At 36.4% G+C, this 21485-nt stretch overlaps 2 protein-coding genes across 4 annotated transcripts; one reads left to right on the plus strand and one right to left on the minus strand.

Moving 5' to 3' along the window:
- Positions 1–1308: 1308 nt before the first annotated feature.
- LOC128164906 (uncharacterized) lies at positions 1309–7010 on the minus strand. 2 transcript variants are annotated; one of them, XM_052828978.1, is made up of 2 exons: positions 6484–7010; positions 1309–4902 (listed from the first exon to the last, which is right to left on the minus strand). In XM_052828978.1, exon 2 carries the CDS (start codon positions 4643–4645, stop codon positions 2435–2437), a length of 2211 nt encoding a protein of 736 aa, XP_052684938.1. In that variant the 5' UTR covers positions 4646–4902; positions 6484–7010; the 3' UTR covers positions 1309–2434. The 2 variants fall into 2 exon arrangements, with proteins under 2 accessions (XP_052684938.1, XP_052684937.1); XM_052828977.1 differs by lacking the exon at positions 6484–7010 and adding an exon at positions 5653–5824.
- Positions 7011–9993: 2983 nt separating this feature from the next.
- On the plus strand, positions 9994–20155 carry LOC128165471 (uncharacterized). Of its 2 annotated transcripts, XM_052830068.1 has the most exons (3): positions 9994–10476; positions 10561–10603; positions 16505–20155. In XM_052830068.1, exons 1-3 carry the CDS (start codon positions 9994–9996, stop codon positions 19765–19767), a joined length of 3789 nt encoding a protein of 1262 aa, XP_052686028.1. In that variant the 3' UTR covers positions 19768–20155. The 2 variants fall into 2 exon arrangements, with proteins under 2 accessions (XP_052686028.1, XP_052686029.1); XM_052830069.1 differs by lacking the exons at positions 9994–10476; positions 10561–10603 and adding an exon at positions 12809–12968.
- The last annotated feature ends 1330 nt before the right edge of the window (positions 20156–21485 follow it).

Consider the following 21485-nt stretch of genomic DNA (forward strand, 5'->3'; position numbering starts at 1 on the left):
AAGTCTTAAAATTTTAACTGTGATAGTCAAGTGATTTTTTTTAAGTCTCTACTAACTATGATATCATGAAAAAAATTCTCATCAAGTTTTAGATGAAATATCCAAATAAATGATTTTTCTGTGACATGCACATTTTCTGAACATATCTTTATTTCTTATAACTTTTATTTACTCATCTTTAATACTTTTAAACTTTATTTACTCAGATTTGTTTTTCATATTATTTTTTTATGTTTGTATCATTATTTTGTGTGTATTATGTCTTGCATGCTGGTTGTGCTGGACATTCCTGTTTACTTGGAAAATATATACTCATTATCATTAAGGGAATGAATCATGTTGTCAATTAATGAATCTCATGGGGTTTTGTTTTCATCAAACAAATGCTTAAGAATGATTCCTGGATTTTTTCACCGTTAATCACATTTGTTTTGTTTTTTTACACCATCAGTCTTTCATTATTACTTATTTTTCCATAATAAAATTCTATTTACTTTCTGCGAAAAATATTTGTACTGTGGACGTAATTCAAATTGTTGTACTTCTAGCATTCTATATTCCAAAGAAATTGGACTTAATGAGCTTTCTATATACATGTACATATACGTACTGCGTAATTTTGTTGTTTGTTCCGTATAAAAAAATATATATGTTTTGATATTTCATTACAGTTGTAAAATGCATTTGATTATGTCCCCTACCTGGGATTCGAACCCAGTTTATGATTATTTGATGGGGAGCCTTGTTTAAGTATTGATGCATGTGATCTGAGTTACCTCATGAATTTTGAAGTTTTATGACATACTTGTCCTTTATAATGCCATATACTCGTGTAAATCCTCCTGTTTTACAACTCTATGAAGCTATTTGTTTATTAGTACACCATTCCCCATTCACTTATGCAGAACAATCAAGATAGTTTAAAGATATTTAAACCAAAATGTAATTAGATTATTTGAGTGGGAACAATTAGTCTTTATAAGTAAATATTCATTGCAAATACTGTATCAGAAATTAACAGTATATATGTGCTTTTAGTTTTTGCTGGTGAATGGTTTATGATGGTACAAGTTGGAGATCTGCACACAAAACAAATATTGATTGAGCATGATTGGTTGTTGAAAGACTTTGAAAGGATTTGTTACAATTTTTCTTTATAATAATGCCATTTCTAGGCAACACAGTTCTGTGAAATACCCATTCCATGTAACTGGTTAATTCAGTCCAAACTGTGTCTGAATGATAAATGAAGGGTTCTTTATTTGTAATAGTTTGTCAGTTTGTACACTTGCTGTTAAGGTTTTATTATATTTTTTTTATAGTACAGTAACTTGCATTACTGTCAGTTATATAAGGTTTGTACATTCAACAACAAGATATCAAGAAATATGAATATATGCTTTTGAAGTTCATTCTTTAAAGCAGGCATGATATATTTGTCATTTCTTATAGAAACCTGGCATGTTCTCTACCTTGATGATGAAGGAAAATTGTTAACATATAGTACTTGAAATCAACTCCTTATTAGTTGTATTTGTTGCAGATTTTAGTGTTGAATCTAAACAATGTTTTCTTTTGTTGCAGTTTTTAATTAATAAAATGAGAGATAAATTGTATTTTAGTTCTATTTCATGATGTCTCATGCTTGCACTTATGCACATTACTTATTTCTGTAGATATTTTAAAGAATACATTGAGCTTAGAATATCTCTCTCTCTCTCTCTCTCTCTCTCTCTCTCTCTCTCATCGGAACTGTAAATATGTGAATACTACATGTAGTATTTATTTTTAGACATGGTATGGGGCACCTAACCAACAAGAAGCATATATTATTTCAGTTGATTTATTGTTTAAACAATAATTAATATTTGGCACGTTTTGTAACACAACAATAGACTTTGCGCAGCCCTGTGCAGAGAACCGTCCGTTGTAAAAACACAGATTGTTATCTCCACCATTGAACAGACATCGCACAGTTTCCAGACCCACATTGTGAATGGCAGCGCTTAAAATCTCCCCACAATAAAGCCCAGTCTGGAAACCTCCTCACCGGACAACGCTCATCCGTTCCTAATTTATCACATTTTTTCCTTCAGAAGTATAAATGACATTAATCCACCTGATAACGAACGGAACATTTGTTTGGCGATATTCCGCTCTGTTGTCATTGTAATATGATTCGAATCTGTATTTGGAATGCACAGGTAACCGGGGTATCGTTTCTACTGATAATGGGATTTGTCTTAGCTTTCTTAATTCCTTATTGATTTGGAAAGCATTTATTTATGGTAATGAGAAGAGAATAGATAAATATACAGGTCGTAAATAAGTCTTATCCTGTTCCCAAATACTTCAGTTGTTGGTCCTGTCTGTATTGATCTTCATTCAAGTCTGACTGTTCTGTAGTTATTTTCAGAACTGTATTGGAGAAATCTTACTTAACCTTAATCTTGACAAAATGAGTTGTCGACGTCTCAAGATTTGTCGTCGGTTTCCGGAACTTTCTGTGCTGATATCCGGACAAGGTTCCCAGATCCACTGCTTTGACGACCCTATAAGTCTCATTGCCATCTTCATAATCTTCATCATCATCCTCAGAACTTTCATCAGAGTCTTCGTACTTATAATGGTTAAAGTTAAGTTTTATTTTTGTACTGTCTGGGTAGAGCGAGGACGCACCGTAACTCTTGGGCACGCTGGAACTAGCGCGATCGGCGGCATCGGTTTCACGACCGTTCCAATCGAACGCGACTTCATCCAAATATGATGACGTTGCTCCTTCGGACGCCATTGATCTGACGTCAGACATGCGCGATGGCGGCCGCGGAGGAACGCTGCCTTCTCTAGAAGACATACCAGATATCCTAATATTGTCCAATACGTCATACTTGGGTTTGGTATCGCTGTTAAACTCCTCTGGAATTATTCGTTTCTTAAGACGAGAAAGTTCTCCAGATGACACTGCTTTCATTGACGAGGAACCAATTTTAACTTGATTTATAGATCTTTTGGTTCTAGACGAGTCCTGCCTTTCTTCACAAACAGAATTAACGAAACTTTTAAAATCGTCACTACCATTATTATTTAGCCTATCCTCAACCGGTGCAAAAGTCACTCTTTTGGTTGACTTTGGTTTGAACCCCATCTTCTGTACAAGTGATTTACTCTTTTCACTCGACATCTTATCCTTTAATTTTGATTTGAACTTTCTGCCTACTAATCCATAATTTGCTATGTCTTGATCTGTAGATTGTGTTGACGGATTCATATTAGCACTCCACTGACTACTTCGTTGAGACAACGTCTTCTGAAGTTCACCGAAATGATGATCCAGATCATGCAAAATGCTCTGTTCTTGGACGGAGTTCATTTTCATGTAGTCTGGTCCCGTCTGTGGTCGGCAAAGCAGACGTTTCTCCCGAGGTCTAGAATTACCGGACGAACTCGGGTTTCGGGGATTTGGTATAGAGCGACCTTCTAACGAGATAACAACTCCGTCAGTTTTTGGAGGTTCTGCGGAAGTTTCGAATTTAGAAATTGTTTCCTTTATAGCAGACGATACCTTTTCAACACGTTTGTAAAATTTCTGCTCTTGTATTAAATTCGATTCACTGTCAGATTTCGTTTGAATAGTTTTACCCATAACCATATTTGGAAGACACCCATATGTCGTTGCAGAAGGTCTTTTGAACGGAGAAATTAGTTTGCTTTTCTCTTTTTCTGCACTACTACTTCCATTTTCACTTTTGTCACTGGTCTTTGTTTCCTTCTTTTTCTTTACGGGAAAAAGCGACGGAAGCGATCGCGCCCTATACAAGGAATCGTTTTCAGAGTTATCCACTTGCTCTCCGTAACTTTCAATGTGGGAAACAGAAGGAGGAGGCTTAATTCGATTTTGTAAGCATTCTGTTGCGTCCATTATGTCCACTGCTTCACATTTGGGGATTGAAGCTCCCGACTTTGTCTCTATTTTTTTGTTCAGTGAAACAAACCGTCTTCTTGGACTCATCGAACGCGCGTTTTTCACTTTCGATGAATTTTCAATCCATGGTGGAATTGGCGGGTTTGATTTGCTGTTATCCCTAAGTTGCTGTATCGACACAGAAAACTGAAGACCTTCGCTTTTGGGTCTGTCCGACAACGATTTCTCGCTTTCGTCCTCTGGGGTAGCCACCGGTACACGGGTTCTCGTAAGGGACACACATCGCTTCCTTTGTTCGATGTCTTCCAGAACTTCATCTTTCGAGTTTCTATAAAACAGCGGCTTTTTCGTTGACAGTGTTTTTGGCGGTTCGAAGAAAAGTTGGGGCTTTGGAAAAGAGATTGATCTGTCTCTGTGAAACACGAGGTTGGAGATCAGAGTCATATTCCCGTCGGTACTTCTTTGAGTCTGTTCCAGAAGATGGGAACTGGTTGTGTCGTCATCGCAAGAATCGTTGACAGCAGCCACAATATTGATGAGCGCGGCATGGCGTATGCTTTCCTTCACATCTTTCATCTTCTGAACATCGCCTGCCTGGTCGTTGAAGTCGTCTCGGGGGGCGTACCTCGACTCTTGCTCCACCATATACGCGATGTCATCTTTGACTTCGCCAAGAGGTCGCGTTCTATTCGTTGCGTTCCTGATGTGTGACACCTCTGCCATGACTAGAATGTCTCTCCGGTATATATACCTTTGTGTTATTGCTATTCTCTGTGTGGGATCTAAAAAATATTAATATACGATGTGACACAATCCAGCGCCGTGATTAGCGGGCGTAGGTATCAAAGATTTAATTCCTGTCACACAGTGTAACAAACTTTATTTACTTTTTGATAATTAAGAGGTTTTTATTAATACCCGCTTCACAAGTTTCGTCTTTTTCTCTTTAAGAATTTCACACAACGTCAAAGGACCTTCCCCTGGAATATAACAAAATTGGATCACAACAAATTAACGATCGATAAATCATGTTCGCCGAGGTGAAAATAACCAGAAAAAAATTGACGTAGTTTAAAGTTAACAAACTTTATGTGTTGATCGTATAAAGTTTATTTTTAAGGTGAAAAGAACTGAAATGACTCTTGCCACCAAAAATCAGGCCTTAATTGAAAAATCAATGTAAAGGTTTTCTAATACGATTCACGTGGGGCGTTAATAAAATCTATCATAATTCCGCAACACCGTTTAAAGATAAATCATCTTATCTTGGCCATACGTAGGAAACAATTTTCTTTAACCCCATATTTCACCATATCTGTCAGCATTGCTATTGTAAGACAAAAAGGGGAAAGTTTACATAGCTATCATAATAAATTTGCCAAAAAAAAAAGAATACCAATAAATTGTCAAATTGGGTTAACCCGTCAAAATTCTGAAGTACTCATGAGGTCCCCCGAAAAAGTCAATCAAACTTCTTATCGCGACAGTACAGTCGCGGCTCTTGAATTGATTGGGATTTATTGATCGATATCAAAATCAGATTATCGCCGCGATCACCGAACTGGTCAGCGTTCCGATTGCATGGGTTTTCAATAACTCGTCCTTAATTAGACAGCTAATTACAGAAAACACGACATGTATGGGGGCTAGAGCTCCTTTGTCTGTAAAAATGTCGCAAAATTGCGAAAATTTTTGAAGGAGAAAGTGAACAAATAAGCGTAAAAGCAAACCTGTGTTTGGTAAACCATTTCATGATCTGAAACTTCTATTGGACAGGTAGTAAAATTAACTCTATAATCCAGTTCCTTTACTCTTCCTTCCCCCAAAACAGAACATAAAGGAGCAGCCTCTTGCCGAGAGCTTTTAAGTTGGTTTGGTATTTGTATAAAATTTGGTTTGTTTGTCGTGGTCGTTTTTATATAAATCTGTCTTAAGTAACTGGGTGTATTATGAGTGTCTTTGAATTACGACACAATGGAAACATACCCCCAAGTATTGATACATCGATAGAGGCGCTGTTCTACACAACACATTAAATATCCCCAGCATACAAATGCGCCTCTGTGATCAACAAGGGGCTGTGAGTCTGGGTATATTACAAAGCCCGGGGACTGTGTAAGCCGGGAACTGTTGATACAACGACGAGATATCGGTGTCTTAACACCTGAGGTCGAACAGATTCTTGTTCCAAAACTGGCGTGTCAGCTAATTACAACTGATTAAGTTTTGAGTAATTAAAATCTTCTTGACGGTATCAAATTATGAAAGACTGATATATTGCAATCTGATTTGGATACATGTTCATGCTCAAGTTTGTATGGCGCCTTCTTTACAAATTGCAGTAAAGCATCATACACACTTAGGGATGCTGAAGAACTGAGAGAGCGAGAGAGAGAGAGAGAGAGAGAGAGAGAGAGAGAGAGAGAGAGAGAGATGGGGTTTACTGGAGATACAAAACAATCCCCACCCTCAGCATCAGACAATAATGACGTAAGCACACTGTTTCACTATTTAAAATACTTTTACCAAGTACATTTACACTAAGTACCAATTATACTCACGTCCTAGAATCAATAGACAGACATGGATATCCAGGTAATAACGGAGAAATCGGACCCCTTTCTCTTTCCCGTGTGTCTGCATGTGCTAAGCTATTGTTTGCAAAACGTAGATCTCATTAAACTTTGTCTATTTGCACAGGCAGATATCCTGTCGTTATTTTAATTGAAGTTCCGTCTTGTAAAAAAACACTTGCGATTAATTTAGTAGACTTAAATTGCTCCGCGAATTTGGAGATAAAATCGTTGAAGAAGCCATCGCGCGGTTGACAGTTTTAATCATTTTAATTCCCTCCTGTTGAAAACACTCAGAACATAGCACGGATACTAATAAACACATAAATCCCAAAACACTTTCACTCCGCGCGTGTATAATTAACCAGATGAACATTGTATAGGTGGAGTTAACAATCGTCACCTATGTATCAATCCTCATGTGAAAATGTTTTTAAAAATCTGAGTTCCACTCGCCTCGCAAAGATATAGAAGGAAAGTTCAATGTCTGAATCAACTATATATACCGGCTTTTCCAGTTTAATATCAACCCATCACTTACAGGGGTATTTTTCACTAATTTTACACCTGATCAGTCAATAATTTAAAGCGTGGAAATTCTACATCGATCTTTGCAACATACGTGCTTGCCTTTCCTAGCTTTGTACCTGACACGTTCTCCGGGGGTGTTAAGGGGTCACTCAAGCAAAAGTTTTTAAGAGATAACTCTTCAAAAAATCTTAAGGTGAAAAATGACCAGCTCCTTATATGTTGTCTGTCATGTGAATTTGGTTTCATTTCACTTTTATAGTTATCTAGCAAGATATATTTAACTAGTTTAAAATGATTCAAAATTGTTCAATATCCCTTCATTATACATTGAATACCTTAATATCTAAATGTTATCGAATCTTTAAAATTTGAATTAAAAATTCACATTTGTATCGGTCCCTCCCTACACATTTAGAATTCGTCGTCATTATAAATGGGTTCTGTGGGGGTGGTGGGGGTTAGTACTGTACAATCGTACCTTCAAACAATTACCGAATAAGCAATGTTTAATCGGTTTAATATTGATGGATTTCGTGTGTTGTGCGAGTGTTCAGTTTACACACATATCGAATTTATTTTCTAATGGCATTTTTAATGCATGGGCGGTCATATCAACAAATTAAAGAACACATCTAAAATAATATTCATCGTGATTTACACGCGTTTATATCCTAATTTGACATTTTGGATCCGCTACGGCTTCTCCATCGTCTCAATCCACTGTCCCAAAGGCAGATCTCGGGGGGGGGGGGGGCTAATCCCCAGCCTCCTCCCATTGTCCGTTGCATATTTAATTTGCATTTAAGTTTTGTTAGTACGTGTATATTTAAAGCTGTGCATAATTTCAATTACGTCTACGTGAAATGAATAGATAAGAATATTGATTAATTTAAATTTTTACAATGCATATATTGAATGACAATGGAGAATTTAAAATGGAACATAAAGACAAAGTCAATGTTACATATGCCTAAATATGTCTATGCTTTAGAAACTATAGTGGTTATAACTGAAACTTCGATATGTATATCAATAGGCGTTAAAATGTAAAAATATCAAATATTTATTTTGTGGGTTCAGCAAATAATTATGCAATATTAATATAAACGTTGCCATTCTTGTGAAATCAGCATGGCTTATGCTTTTTCAAAATACAACAAAGCGATATCAGAAGAATCGATAGTTTTAAGGTGGCAAAGAATATTAATTTAATTTGAGAGAACATCTTTTAATTACAGTACTGTAGTTGCAAATCTGTTGATTCTTTCGTTAACAGAAACATGCACCAACATTGAAGTTAATTTTACGGTTCCACCCGGCGCTTTGTCCCTTGCACCCCACTAGGGATTTGCCATGTAATAACTTATTCAGGAATAAATCATATAGCTACCTAATTTATACTTAAATAAAATGGATTGGAACAGTTTACACTTTTTATAAACCGTGAAGCGGAACTGGGTGTTTTATTGACCTTTTCTGTCAGTTGTAAAGACAATTCCATGGATTATCTGATAAATCGTCCATATTGTTCAATAGACATTTTGTATTTCTACAAATTTCTATTACGGTATTCTAGCTAGTTGCAAAAAGTTAAATCAACTGGAAAAGATAAAACTGAACATTGGAATTTGGAGGGTTTTTTTGTTTTTTTTTGAACGACTATATCTCCTAAACCCACGCGCGCGGGTGACGTTAAAAATAGAATTAACTTTGGACATCCTTAGTTATGAATATGATGAGCAGATTTGATTTTAAGCAATCTAAAAGTGTTTGGTTAAACATGATAGTTCTTTGTATGTTTTCCGAATTGAAGATAATTCGTTTATTCAAACTCGTCCCCAATTTGATTATTAAGTAATTATACACAAATTACATACAAACTCTTGAATGTCGTTGTAAAATATTCCACCGACCCACCTTTTATTGGGAAATCTGTTCAAAGAAGATGGAGGAATAAGATGGCGCAAATGCCCACTTGGTTTAGTCGTAAAATACAATTTTGAATCTATTTTTTCCCAATTAAATCTATTCAAATATATCAAAATATAAGTTTGCAAAAGCATAATTTCTAACTATGTTCATTTTTTAATATATTTAACAAAAGATAAGAAAAACAAAACTGTTGTCATTTCCGTATATTAATTTCCCCATTCATTTTATAAACTGGAGAATACAAGATTTCAAGAGAGGATTTAATTCAAAACACATTTAAAACTGAAAACCATGCATATGTGATTGCATTTACAAACGTTCGATTGTATACAACATTTTTTTATTTTCTTGAACAAAAAACCATATATATATAACATATATTTAAAAGAAAAAAAAGTTCATTATGATAACTTCAATGGTAAATTAAAATAATTCCAGCTGATATATATCGAAAAAAATCGAATGTACGGCTATTTTTTGCTTGGTCAAAGAGATTAGAGCACCCCTCCCCCTTTTTTTGTGATTAGAATTAAATAAAAAAAGATAGAAGAACTATAGAAAATCAGTTTTTGTTGTTATTCATATTTGATATCAATGTGTCAAGTGTAACTATAGAATAGCATAAAAAAGTGTTTTAAATACGTCAACCCCCCCCCCCCCCCTCGCAAACATGGGAGCTTACGGGGGACGAACCTGGCCCCATGCCACCCATTGGAGCCCTCAAGGCTGCCCCCAGACCCCTGAACTTTGGCCCACTCCCCCTTCAACAAATCCTGGATCCGCCACTGTGAATGATCCTTTTATGTAACGAAATAAATGATTGAAACTAAAAATCTAAGGGTTTACACATATTTTTTAAACACCCCCCCCCCCCTCCCCCTGCTCTAGGCGGCAAGACCACATGGCAGTGAAATTATGAACCCATGCCCTCCTTGGAATATGTATTGATCCGCACAAGATAGAAAATCCGCTCAAAGTAGGTCACCTTTTTCTGCTAACCAATCAAATCCCTCCTTCCACTTTGCTGGTCGGTTGATGCCCGAGGTGTTAAGAAAAAAACCCACAACAATGTCGCAGTCCATGAAACCGAGGAAAGTTTGTGTTATAGGCGATACATGCATTGTTTGTGGTTTTTCTTTTGTAAAATATGAAAAGAATGCTAACGGAAAAGAAATCGTTCATAAATTCTATGAATCAAAAATGAGACTGAACGCTGAAAGGATATATTACATAAAGAAAGTTACTGAACAATCGGAGGAACTGGAACTTGAACTCGAGGGGTGTAATGCTGGACTGTGTAGAAAATGCTTAAGAACGATCGAATCAGTATTTAAATCGGAGGAGAAAAACAAAGCCACAAAACAAAAAATAAGAGAAAGTTTTGATAAGGTGTATAAAACAGATACTGTACTACTACCCGCCCCTAGACCTAAACATATACTGAGAGTGTCCAACACCTCACCTGTAAACTGTGACAGTCAGTTGGCAAAGTTTAGGAAAATCGCACCACAGCCTGAGGTATTTACACATTCTTTTAGTAAAGTTGAAAAGCACAATAGTTTTCTGTTTGTTTTTTTATTCATTTGGAATTTTCACCCACAGATCCTGCATGAAATCGATGCAAAACTAAAAGAAGAAGAAACTGGTATGTGTATGAGTATATTATGTCATCGGGACATTCAGAGAGACTGTGCATGCATGCATGTACATGTCAATGCAGAGCAGGTGCTATAGCATTTGCTCGCCAAAATTTGTGTTGCAGGTAAAGGGAATAGGGAATTTTAGCAAGGGCTCGCTGCATGGTACTCAATCTGTTGAACACGTGCATCCCTCAGATTCACAGGTGAACACGTGACTATTTGTCAATATATTGGGTTTCAGTAGACTTAAGGCTCAGTGTTTATAGAGCACTGACATTGTTTGCCAGAGGCCATGAGTTCGAGTCCCGATTGAGACTAATCTTATGTGAGTAACGTGATTTATCCGTCTTTCATCAAATTTCAAGAGTATATATAAAATCCTGAATGCCGCATTTTTATCATCCTTTCATTAGATTAGTTTACATTCGTACAAAAAATAAAAACAACATTTTAAAATCTGTGGGTTATGTATTTTTCTGCAAATATGTCGCTGCCTAATTGAAGATTGTATCCCACATGAATCATCAAAAAAAGCATTTTAATGTTTAAATAAATGCATAAATTATTAGTACAAACACATAGTGAAGGGAAATCTCATTTACAGTTGAAAGAAGTAAAGTTCTGTTTCCTCTTTAGCATTATAAATAATTAATAGCAGTCATGAAGCAGTTGATGCAGTATTAAGAATTCTACTACTGTACGTGCAGTAATTGCTGAGATCAAAGAGATAAGCCTTGGCCACTATTCTCCAGTATAGAAGACCACAAATAAAGTCGCAAACGCCTCAAGTTAATTAACATGCCCTTGTCCAAAAATTTGAAGCAAGAGTTAAAAGTCCCCAAGAATGTATTGCTTCTCGCAATTAAATCTACAGTTTCGGATCAGAGATATATACCTATAATATAGCCTGGCACCAGCTGATCATTAAAAATTTGGGCTGCTAGTAAAAAAGAAATAAAGTTCTAGTTATTGTGAATATTGCAGGATAACTCAGCTCTTTGGTCTCAAAATGTTGTTTAAAATATAATTAAAAGCAGAGGCTAATTAACATCTCAGCATTTATATTTCAAAACAACATTTCTTGACCTCATATTGGTTATAATTCTGCAACATTAATAAACCTATTTGTATTTGTACTTTAATTGCATGTTTCTGAAATATTTTAGTTGATTGTGAACTCAAAGCACTATACTTTTTGTTGAATCATGCACCCCATGCTACTTTGGGGTTAATTGGTGTGAAGAGAATTAATTCAATACAGTTCAAGTTCAGGAATAAAAAAAAGGTATAAATTTAACATGTACAGGTTTTGTGATCTATTAGTTTGGGAGGGGTATAGAAAGGAATCACTTTGTCATATTTCTATCAAATTGAATCTGACTGTCTGCATGTCTGTGCAATTGTGTCTGGTCCATATCTTTCCTATGGAGGAACATTATTTAGAATCTATTACTTCAACAATGACGGAAGGGTGTGCCGTGTTCTTGACCTCAGATCATATCTATAATTAGTTCAACTAGGTTACTGTTATAAAAAATGAATGATTCCTGTCTAGGCCATATCTTTTTATAGAAAATGATTTATACGTAGTTTGTACGGTATAAGCTATAATCACTTGAAACAAAGATTGTCTGTGATCTGAAGATATGCCCTGATCTTGAGCTTTGGTCATTTGTGCAAGTTCAAGTTCACTGGGTGAAAATTGGTGCATCCAATATTTTCCAATATAGAAATACTTGAATAATTGTTTGCTACAATTTTTGTACTGTAACTTATATCTTCATATTTTGACACATTTTCAAGAGCAATTATGTATTTCAAACTGATTAAGAATAAAACATTACAAAATCATTTGGATCAATTCAGTTATAGTTTATATTTGTAGAAATTTATAAGGTCATAAGAAATATTCAGCTTAAAAATCTATGGGTTTCCGCCCAAAGATGGTGGACAATTAAGGGACATATTACTTTTGTAAAGTGTGGATTGGTCTATTAAAACATTTTATATAAGTAACTATAGAGCTGGAGTTTCAGGCTAGCAATGTTGCCCATGGGACATAAAAGATTTTAATGGGTTTTAAAAAAAAAGACACTTTAATTTTAAGAAAGTAGTAGTTTATGCTGGGATAATGTCTTGGTGACCTGATGGCGTGTCAATTGTAAAATTGTGATTTCTGTATTGATAAATATTATACTCGAGTTAATGCCCTTGTTTCACGTCATCCATGAATCGCGTTGATGGCCGAGTGTGTGAATCGGTAACAGACCGACGGACTTGGAGCAAAAAAATCACGCGAGTTTGCAGTCGTCAAATTACATTGACAAACTGCTATACTCAAGTTTGTGGTGAAAAATTCACAATCACCAGGTAAGGTGTTTTAAAAAGGTCCAGATGTTGCATAAATAAATAAATTTTAGACGTAAATTGTGCACTGTCCGACATTTTTGTTGATCGATTGTCGAGACTATTTACACAGACTGACGCCGGAAATTCAATCTACTTATAGGCAGCTGCATTATACTGCATATGTTAACCGTACAGACCACAGTCAGTAAAATAATTTGTTTACGTGTAGTTTCGTTACTATCCCGTCCTTTTTAAAAACGTGTTGGATTATTATGCACAAAAGGGGGGGGGGGGGGGTGTAATTTTGGGTGGTATATGTTTTCGCCTCCAAGACTTTTCGGCACACAGTTGACAAAACGTTTAGGCATCTAGACGTTTAGGCAACATTTTAAGATTTTTTTATCGTCAACAATATTTTTTTCATGTGTAGAGTTTTCACCACTGTTTTTAATACACACTGTATTTGATCACAATATGAAAATTCTGAATTTATGTCATTTATTATAGAGAATATTGGAACAAAGTGTTAACTTTATATAAAGTATTCGCTACTGGCGTGCGACCAGTTTTCGCTAAGTACCATTTTTGCCAATGCATTGTTACGTCATTTAATCAACACATAAAATAATATACGAAAAATGACGTAACAATGCACTGGCGAGAAAAGGTACTTGTTGAGAACTGGTAGCCACCAGTAAGGTTATATAAATACTATGTAATTATCCTTTTAGTTCTCAACCAGGCTTTCCTCTGTGTTTAAGATATAAAAATATAACTAGAACAACACTACCCTGTATATTTTTAACTTATTATTTAACATGTATCTATAGTTTAACAATGCTTAATTAACTAAAAAATGCCGCTAAAATCCTGTGTTATGTGTTGCTTTGATGCAACATGCCATTTTAAGTGCAAACTGATAAAAAATGGGATTATTTTTTTGAGAACTTGACGAATAACTACCAGTATTAAATTGAAGAGAATATTGGATTCTTGCAGTAGCTTTTAATAAAAAACTGAGATGTTGTGCCTTTACCTGTCAATGATATGACTATTGTTTAATTTACTGAAAACTGCAAGGTAGTGTTGTACTATTTCATTTTATATTTAGTTAGCTATTTATACTGTAGTTAACTTATCATGTGATAATGCACTGAGGAAGTAGTAATTGTAGCACCTGATTTTATTGCACTGACATCTACTGTGGAATCATTAAATTTCATGGGGGCCAATTTTTGTGGATGGCTTAAATTTTACATTGTCGTGGGGACGTAATTTCGTGTATTCTTATATATCAATCAACAAAAGGAAATATGACTTTATTACCCTAATTTATCAATTCATGGATGATGTTATTTCCTGGATGAGAGGTACCCACGAATTGAGCCACCAGGAAATCTAAGGATTCCACAGTATTTGTTATTAGTAATTGTACTACCTGATTTTTAGCTCACCTGAGCCAAAGGCTCAAGTGAGCTTTTCTGATCACAATTTGTCCGTTGTCTGTTGTTGTCGTCGTTGTCGTTGTTAACTTTTCACATTTTCATCTTCTTCTCAAGAACCACTGGACAGATTTCAACCAAATTTGGCACAAAGCACCACTAGGTGAAGGGGATTAAAGTTTGTTCAAATGAAGTGTCACGCCCTTTTTAAAGGGGAGATAATTGAGAATTATTAAAAATTTGTTGGTATTTTTCAAAAATCTTCTCAAAAACTATTCAGCCGGAAAAGCTTAAACTTGTGTGGAGGCATCCTCAGGTAGTGTAGATTCAAGTTTGTTCAAATCATGGTCCCCGGGGGTAGGGAGGGGCCACAAGAGGGGGATCAAGTTTTACATAGGAATATATAGAAAAAAATCTTTAAAAATCTTCTTCTCAAAAACTATCAGGCCAGAAAAGCTCAAATTAAAATGGGAGCATCCTCAGGTAGTGTAGATTCAAGTTTGTTCAAATCATGGTTCCCGGGGGTAGGGTGGGGCCACAATTGGGGGATCAAGTTGTACATAGGAATATATGGAGAAAATCTTTAAAAATCTTCTTCTCAAAAACTATTAGGCCAGAAAAGCTCAAATTTAAATGGAAGCATCCTCAGGAAGTGTAGATTCAAGTTTACTTAAACCATGGTTCCTGGGGGTAGGGTGGGGCCACAAGTGGGGGATCAAGTTTTACATAGGAATATATAGAGAAAATCTTTAAGAATCTTCTTCTCAAAAACTATTTGGCCAGAAAAACTCAAATTAAAATGGAAGCATGCTCAGGAAATGTAGATTCACGTTTCTTCAAATCATGGTCCCCAGGGGTAGGATGGGGCCACAATTGGGGGATCAGGTTTTACATAGGAATATATATAGAGAAAATCTTTAAAAATCTTCTTCTCAAAAACTATTAGGCCAGATAGGCTCAAATTAAAATGGAAGCATCCTCAGGTAGTGTAGATTCACGTTTCTTCAAATCATAGTCCCCGGGTGTAGGGTGGGGCCACAATTGGGGGATCAATTTTTATATACGAGTATAAAGAGAAAATCTTTTTAAAAATTTCTTTTAATAACTATTTGGCGAAGAAATCTCAAATTGGCATGTAACCATCCTCAGATAATGTAGATTCAAGTTTGTTTAAATCATGATTCCTGGGGGTAGTGTGGGGCCACAATGGGGGATACATTTTTATATATAGAGAAAATCTTTAAAAGTCTTCTTCTCAAAAGTATTAGGCCAGGAAAGCCCAAATTTGAGTGGAGGCATCCCCAGATCATATAGATTCAAGTTTGTTTAAATAATAGTCCAGGGGTAGGGTGAGGCCACAATGGGGGATGAAATCTTACTTAGGAATATATAGAGAAAATCTTTCAAAATCTTCTTTTTAAAGACTATTTGGCCAGAAAAGCTTAAACTTGTGTAGAGGCATCCTGGGGTAGTGTAAATTCAAGTTTGCAAAATCACTAGTGGTAGGGCGGGACCGTGATGGCGGTTTGAATTTATACGTAGGAATATATAGAGAAAATCTTTAAAAATATTCTGGGAAAGCTTTTGGTCCAAAACTCAGTACTTAGTGTGAAAGCACAGGTTATGAGATTAAGGGTAGATTTAAGTTTGATGAAACCATGATTCCCTAGAGAATAGTGGGGCCACGAAATGGGGGGGGGGGGGGGGGGGGGATATATAGGAATAGAGAAAAATCTTAGAGGTACAACAACAAAAGGGGCTTGGTATTTACCAAAAAATAAGAGGTGGATAAAAATTGGCAGATTTTCAATTTTTTTTTAGCAAGATCTACTGTACTCAGTTGTCAAGATATTTTGATACTGTAATGAATTAAGGCAATTGTTGCTCAGGTGAGCGATGTGGCCCCTGGGCCTCTTGTATTGCATTGACATCTATTTAAATGGAAAATAATAAGTTTTAGGTCTGATTCAGAACAGTAATTTAACCATGAATTTTAATTTATAGTCAAAATAAGATGCTAAATTGTCCATATGCTTCCTCAACCTACCTGCATAGTTGTTTATGGAAAAAAGAACTTAATAAATTTAAGGGTTATAAAAATTCAATATTTTTCAGGCACTATGGAGGAAGGTGTCATTGTGAAAGACGAACCCTTGGATCCAGAATATGATGAAGCAATGGGATCAACAGAAAATGGAGAAACAGAGACTGAAGAGGAAAGAAACACATCAAATGAAGAATCCAGTCAAAAGTTCAAGTCAATGTTAAGCAATAAAGAAACTGGTGAAAAAGCAGTGAATTCTGTGATAGATGATCTGCTCCAAAAAAATCACGAAATCTTGAGCAGTACTGATACAGCGCTATACAAACCACGGTCTAAAAGCTGGTACGAGGAGTATCAGTCCCAAAAGTCAGGACGCATGCTTCGCCCGAAGAGCCCAACACAGATTTGTGTCTTGATGCAGGAAGATTTGCCGAATCTGAGTGACTCTCTGGTAGAACTCTCGGTCGGGGACGCCAATGTAGAAGATATTTTTGAAAAGATGAAACATGATGTGGTGTGTGGCTTAGTCTCCAAATCTTATGCAGTGAATAATGCAGAAATGAATATGCAAAATAATTTTAAGTTTTATTGGTGCAATTTTTGCCCCTTTAAAAATGAAAACAAAGAAGTTTTATTACAACATGTCATGGAGCATCGGTTTCATTGCAAGTGTTGTAACTACCAGTCATTTTCTAGAGCAAATGTTATAAATCATGCTGAACGAACCCATAACGAATTTAGAGAAATTGCGAAGACTCTAAAATACTGCATATTTCAGCCAGATTTCTTTGCACTTCAAACAAATGAAAAGAAAAGGCGCATTGAAAAAATATCAGAACCAGCACCAAAAAAATCCAGAAAGGATCAGGAGAAACCATCAGAAAATGAGGAATATGATGCTTTTGATATGGAAGTAGAGGAAGTCGAGGATGAGAACAATTACACTCCCAGTAATAGTGAATCTACAGACAAAATCCTGACGCCAAGAACAAAGAAAAATATAAATATTCCAGTAGTAGGAAAAGTGCCAAAACATTCTGCCAGCAACAGTTCAAATATACCAAAGTCTACAGTGAACCAATCATCTGCTGGTACCAAACAGTCCCCTGCTCCTCCCAGTAACCAGCAGCCGGCATCCAGCGGTAACATGCAGACTACCACTACAGGCAAGAGTGGTAACACCGTCACCGTGTCCTCCGGACTGTGTTGGAACTGTGGCTACTGTAACTTTGTGACTCTCAGTCAGACATTCCTCAAAACCCACCTGAACTCCCACCACTCTGGCAAGGCTCACAAGTACGTGGCCATGCTGGTGTCTTCTCAGGAGGAGATGAACAAAATCAAGGAGCGAGACGCAAAGATGTACACCTCGCCAAACCTCCCACTTCTGTACGGGAATGTTAACCAGACCCAGGAGAAGACTTTGTCACCACCACTGGATGGAAGAGGGCTCCCGAGTTCTACCAAAAACTATGAATCAGCCACATCGGCTGTAATGAATGAAGATGGACCAGAGGAGGAGAGTGATGATGAAGAGTACATTCCAGAAGAAGAGAAGAAGAAATATCCCCTTACCTACAAGTGCGCACACTGTAACTTTATTGCCCCAGTATGCTTCAAAGTCAAAGAGCATTTACAAATGAGGCATCAAGGTTGTGTACTCTATGCTTTGGATATGAGAGCTGTAAAGTTGAAGCAGAGGAGATATGTCTTCTTTTGTCATAGAAAGAACTGTGCATTTACTACCAAAAAAACTGAAGAATACCTAAATCATTCTGAAAATTGTACTCCATGGTTACTTGATAATTGTCCAGAAAACGTTGATTTGCCCAGCAAAAAATGTTTAGAGTTAACCAGGAACTTCTCCACTAAAATTTCACAGAAAGCATTCCAAATGGCAAAGAACTTTAAGGCCTCTAAAAGTGCTGAGTATGCCTGTACTCACTGTAGCTATACCTCCAATAACAACATCAGAGTGAAAAAACATATTCTGTCAAACCACGAGGACCTGCAAACTGTTCTGAAAGATTTACAGTCACACAAATTGAAGAAAAAGACTCATGTTTACTTCTGCAGGCATTGTTTATGGGAAACTAGGATTGAAGAGTTACTTGACGTTCATCTCCAAGAAAACCACAAAGAAGAAGAAGAAGAGCAGACAAATCAGTCAGAGGTAGCTCCTCCTTCTCTGCCTGTCATTGAACCAGTGGAGAAGAAGACATCAAAACAAGCCTCTTCTAGACCAGCCTCATCAAAACCAGACCCTGTGAGTAAAAAAACAGAGGTCAGTCCTGGAGAAGAGGAAGAAGAGGGAAGGGAGGAGGAAGAAATTGACCTGCACCTGGAAGTTTCTGAGGAAGAGATGCAGAAAATGATGACAGAATTCGTTAAAGATGAAGCAGGAAGGGGCGTGTCGCCTGGAAGACCAACTAGAAAGGCTTCCATAGAGGCGTCGGTTCGAGTGCGAGCTCAAGGGCATCAGCCCCCGATGTACAGATGCATGCACTGTTTCTACCTATGCTTTGGAAGTAACCTGATGAGGAAGCACATAAGAGCCAAGCACAAGAAGGAAGCTCTTAGAACAGTTGATGTGAAAAAGAGAATCTCAAGACAGTTTGCTTATTACTGCATTTGCCCACAGGACAACTGCAAATTTGTTAACACCTGTGAAGAGACAGTTTTAAATCATGCAATATCTGAGCATAAAATTAAAAAAAACCATCCAGAAATTCAGAAAATGCTTCAACCTTTTACAGCTCAGCTATCTGGCTCCACCGAATCAACCTCTGTTAGTAGTTGTAAAGTAGTGCCAGCGGTGTCTCCCTTAGTTGGGTTTGAGTGTTTGTACTGCTCCACTAGCTATGTAACAGAAGAAATGGGCTTAATGAAAAACCACATAAAGGAACAGCACCCTTCTGAAGAGGTTGTATTCCGTGATTGTGTGGCTCGAAAGTTACGCAAGTCTTCTCGAATATACATGTGTGAAAGAGACAATTGTGATTTTTATAACAGTGAACAGAAAGAGCTTGAGTTGCACAAGCTTGCACACGAGAAAGCCAACATTTTTGAGTGCTCGAAATGTCAGTGGTTTACCACCACCACAGACTCGGTTCAAACCCACATGGAAACCGTGCACTGCGGCGAAGAAGTCACCACAATCGACATGAGTCTGGATTTGGATAAGCATGGCCAGGTGATCAAGAGAGTGGGAGGAATGATCATCAAACAAGAAAAACAGGCCGTAGAAGATCCAGACACAGAACCAGTTTATTCAGAAAAGGAGGCTCCAGTACTGGATGACATAGTGGTCAAACAAGAACCTCTTGATTCATAGGGCAGCAATTTAGAGTCATCAAAAAGTCCTGCAGGAGATCCAGACCTTGTGTATTTTTTTTTTATTTTTGCAAATTATACTTCATGTTCATCATGTTATTTGATTCTGATTAATATTCAATTGATATGCTGAGTGCAAATTTTTCTTATTTGGGAAAAAATTTCAGTATTATAACAAAAACTATTAGGTGCTTTAAAACCAATGTGTTCAGGATAATGGTCATGCTTTTATTTCTGTAAACATCTACTTAATGAATATTTAACTGTACATAGTAAGGTTTATCAATAATGTACTATGATGTCCAATACTAATTAACAGCTTTTATGTTGATAGATACAAATGTGCATTGGAAAATGGAAATGCATTTTATAATAAAAACTTAATTATGTATTTTCTCTAATTATACATTAAAAAGAATCTTTTTTGAGATCAACTGAGGCAAGAAGTTCCCGATTCGGATTTGCATTAAAAACACTTTCTCTTGTGTTATAATTCAACAGTTGTTTATTTGATGTTAATTAGTGGCACATCTTTTGACCCCAAGAAATCCCATAGAATCCCAAGAAACCCCATGGATGCCCTAATACAAATTCATAACTCTTGATACCCCTGGGGACTTATTGGTATCCCATTGACACCGTAGGAACCCTATGAATACCTTCAGGCCTGATTCAATGAAACCCCAGATCACCACTAGGTACCCAAATATACCCCAAGAATGATCCAGTTCTAAACAGTTAATCGATTGATCAAAACATTCAGCAACCATAGCAAAAATCATGTACTGAACGAAATAAACATGATTATGGCACACTCAAGATCCAACATGCAATATTAAATGTCCATCATGAAATTTTGAGAGTAGTGTACATGCAAGGGTTCCCAGGCAGTATATATTGGGTATCGACAAATGTTCCTTGGGGTACCCCAAGATGTTTTATGATTCCATCGAGTCCCATGGGTCATTGGGTATTATATAGTAATATGTTTAACAGTGTAACCACTAAGGTGAGCACAGCTTAAGTCATTTTGAGATAAAAAAAAAAATTTTAATTACCAAATGGATGTATCGGCTTGATTAAAACAAAATTGATAGATGGATATTAAAAATATTTTTTTTGTCTGCGTGTTCTTCTTTTTAAATACTTGCTAATCAATATGTTTACATTCTAGTACATGTATATAAGTTCATTACCACAATATTTTCATTAATTAGGAAAACTTGGTTAATGAAACCATACAATTACCCGAGACCCTTTGGTTTTCAATGGTTATTGATTTGTATCATTGGGGTTTCTTGGGGTATCCTTGTTGTACCTAGGTGTGACCTTTGAACTCCAGAGAGTCTCCTCAATATTTTTTTTTACAAGTAATTTGGATTGTTTGGGCATCCCTTGGGTTTAAATACTTTTACATTTTTTTTTTCAAAAGAAAATGAGTGCTTGAAGTTCTAATGGTTCTCCAGAAGTCGAACATGTACAAAGATAACAAATGGTCAATTCCAGAGAGTAATCTTGAGCTTTGAACTCGTAGTAATTAAGAAAAGTCAAGGTCAAAGGAAGGTCATGGTCAGATATGACCAATGAACAGCTCTCTAATGCATATCTTTGAAGTTTGGTAGAAATACAGAGGGTTTCAATTACTGTGTGCCATGTCATACCGGCAAATGGCAGGGCATGAAAATGAATCCAACTATGAACATTAAGTTGCTACTAAAA

Source organism: Crassostrea angulata, chromosome 10 (genome assembly GCF_025612915.1).
Source record: "Crassostrea angulata isolate pt1a10 chromosome 10, ASM2561291v2, whole genome shotgun sequence".
In the NCBI taxonomy this organism is placed as follows: Eukaryota; Metazoa; Mollusca; class Bivalvia; order Ostreida; family Ostreidae; genus Magallana; species Magallana angulata.

What these genes read in the sequence shown, in the direction of transcription:
- LOC128164906 (XM_052828978.1), bottom strand. Translation starts at nt 4,645, where the DNA reads ATGGCAGAGGTGTCACACATCAGGAACGCAACGAATAGAACGCGACCT.
- LOC128165471 (XM_052830068.1), top strand. Translation starts at nt 9,994, where the DNA reads ATGCCCGAGGTGTTAAGAAAAAAACCCACAACAATGTCGCAGTCCATG. An exon ending in AAATCGCACCACAGCCTGAG is followed by an intron (nt 10,477 to 10,560) that starts GTATTTACACAT and finishes TTTCACCCACAG; the next exon opens with ATCCTGCATGAAATCGATGC. An exon ending in ACTAAAAGAAGAAGAAACTG is followed by an intron (nt 10,604 to 16,504) that starts GTATGTGTATGA and finishes AATATTTTTCAG; the next exon opens with GCACTATGGAGGAAGGTGTC.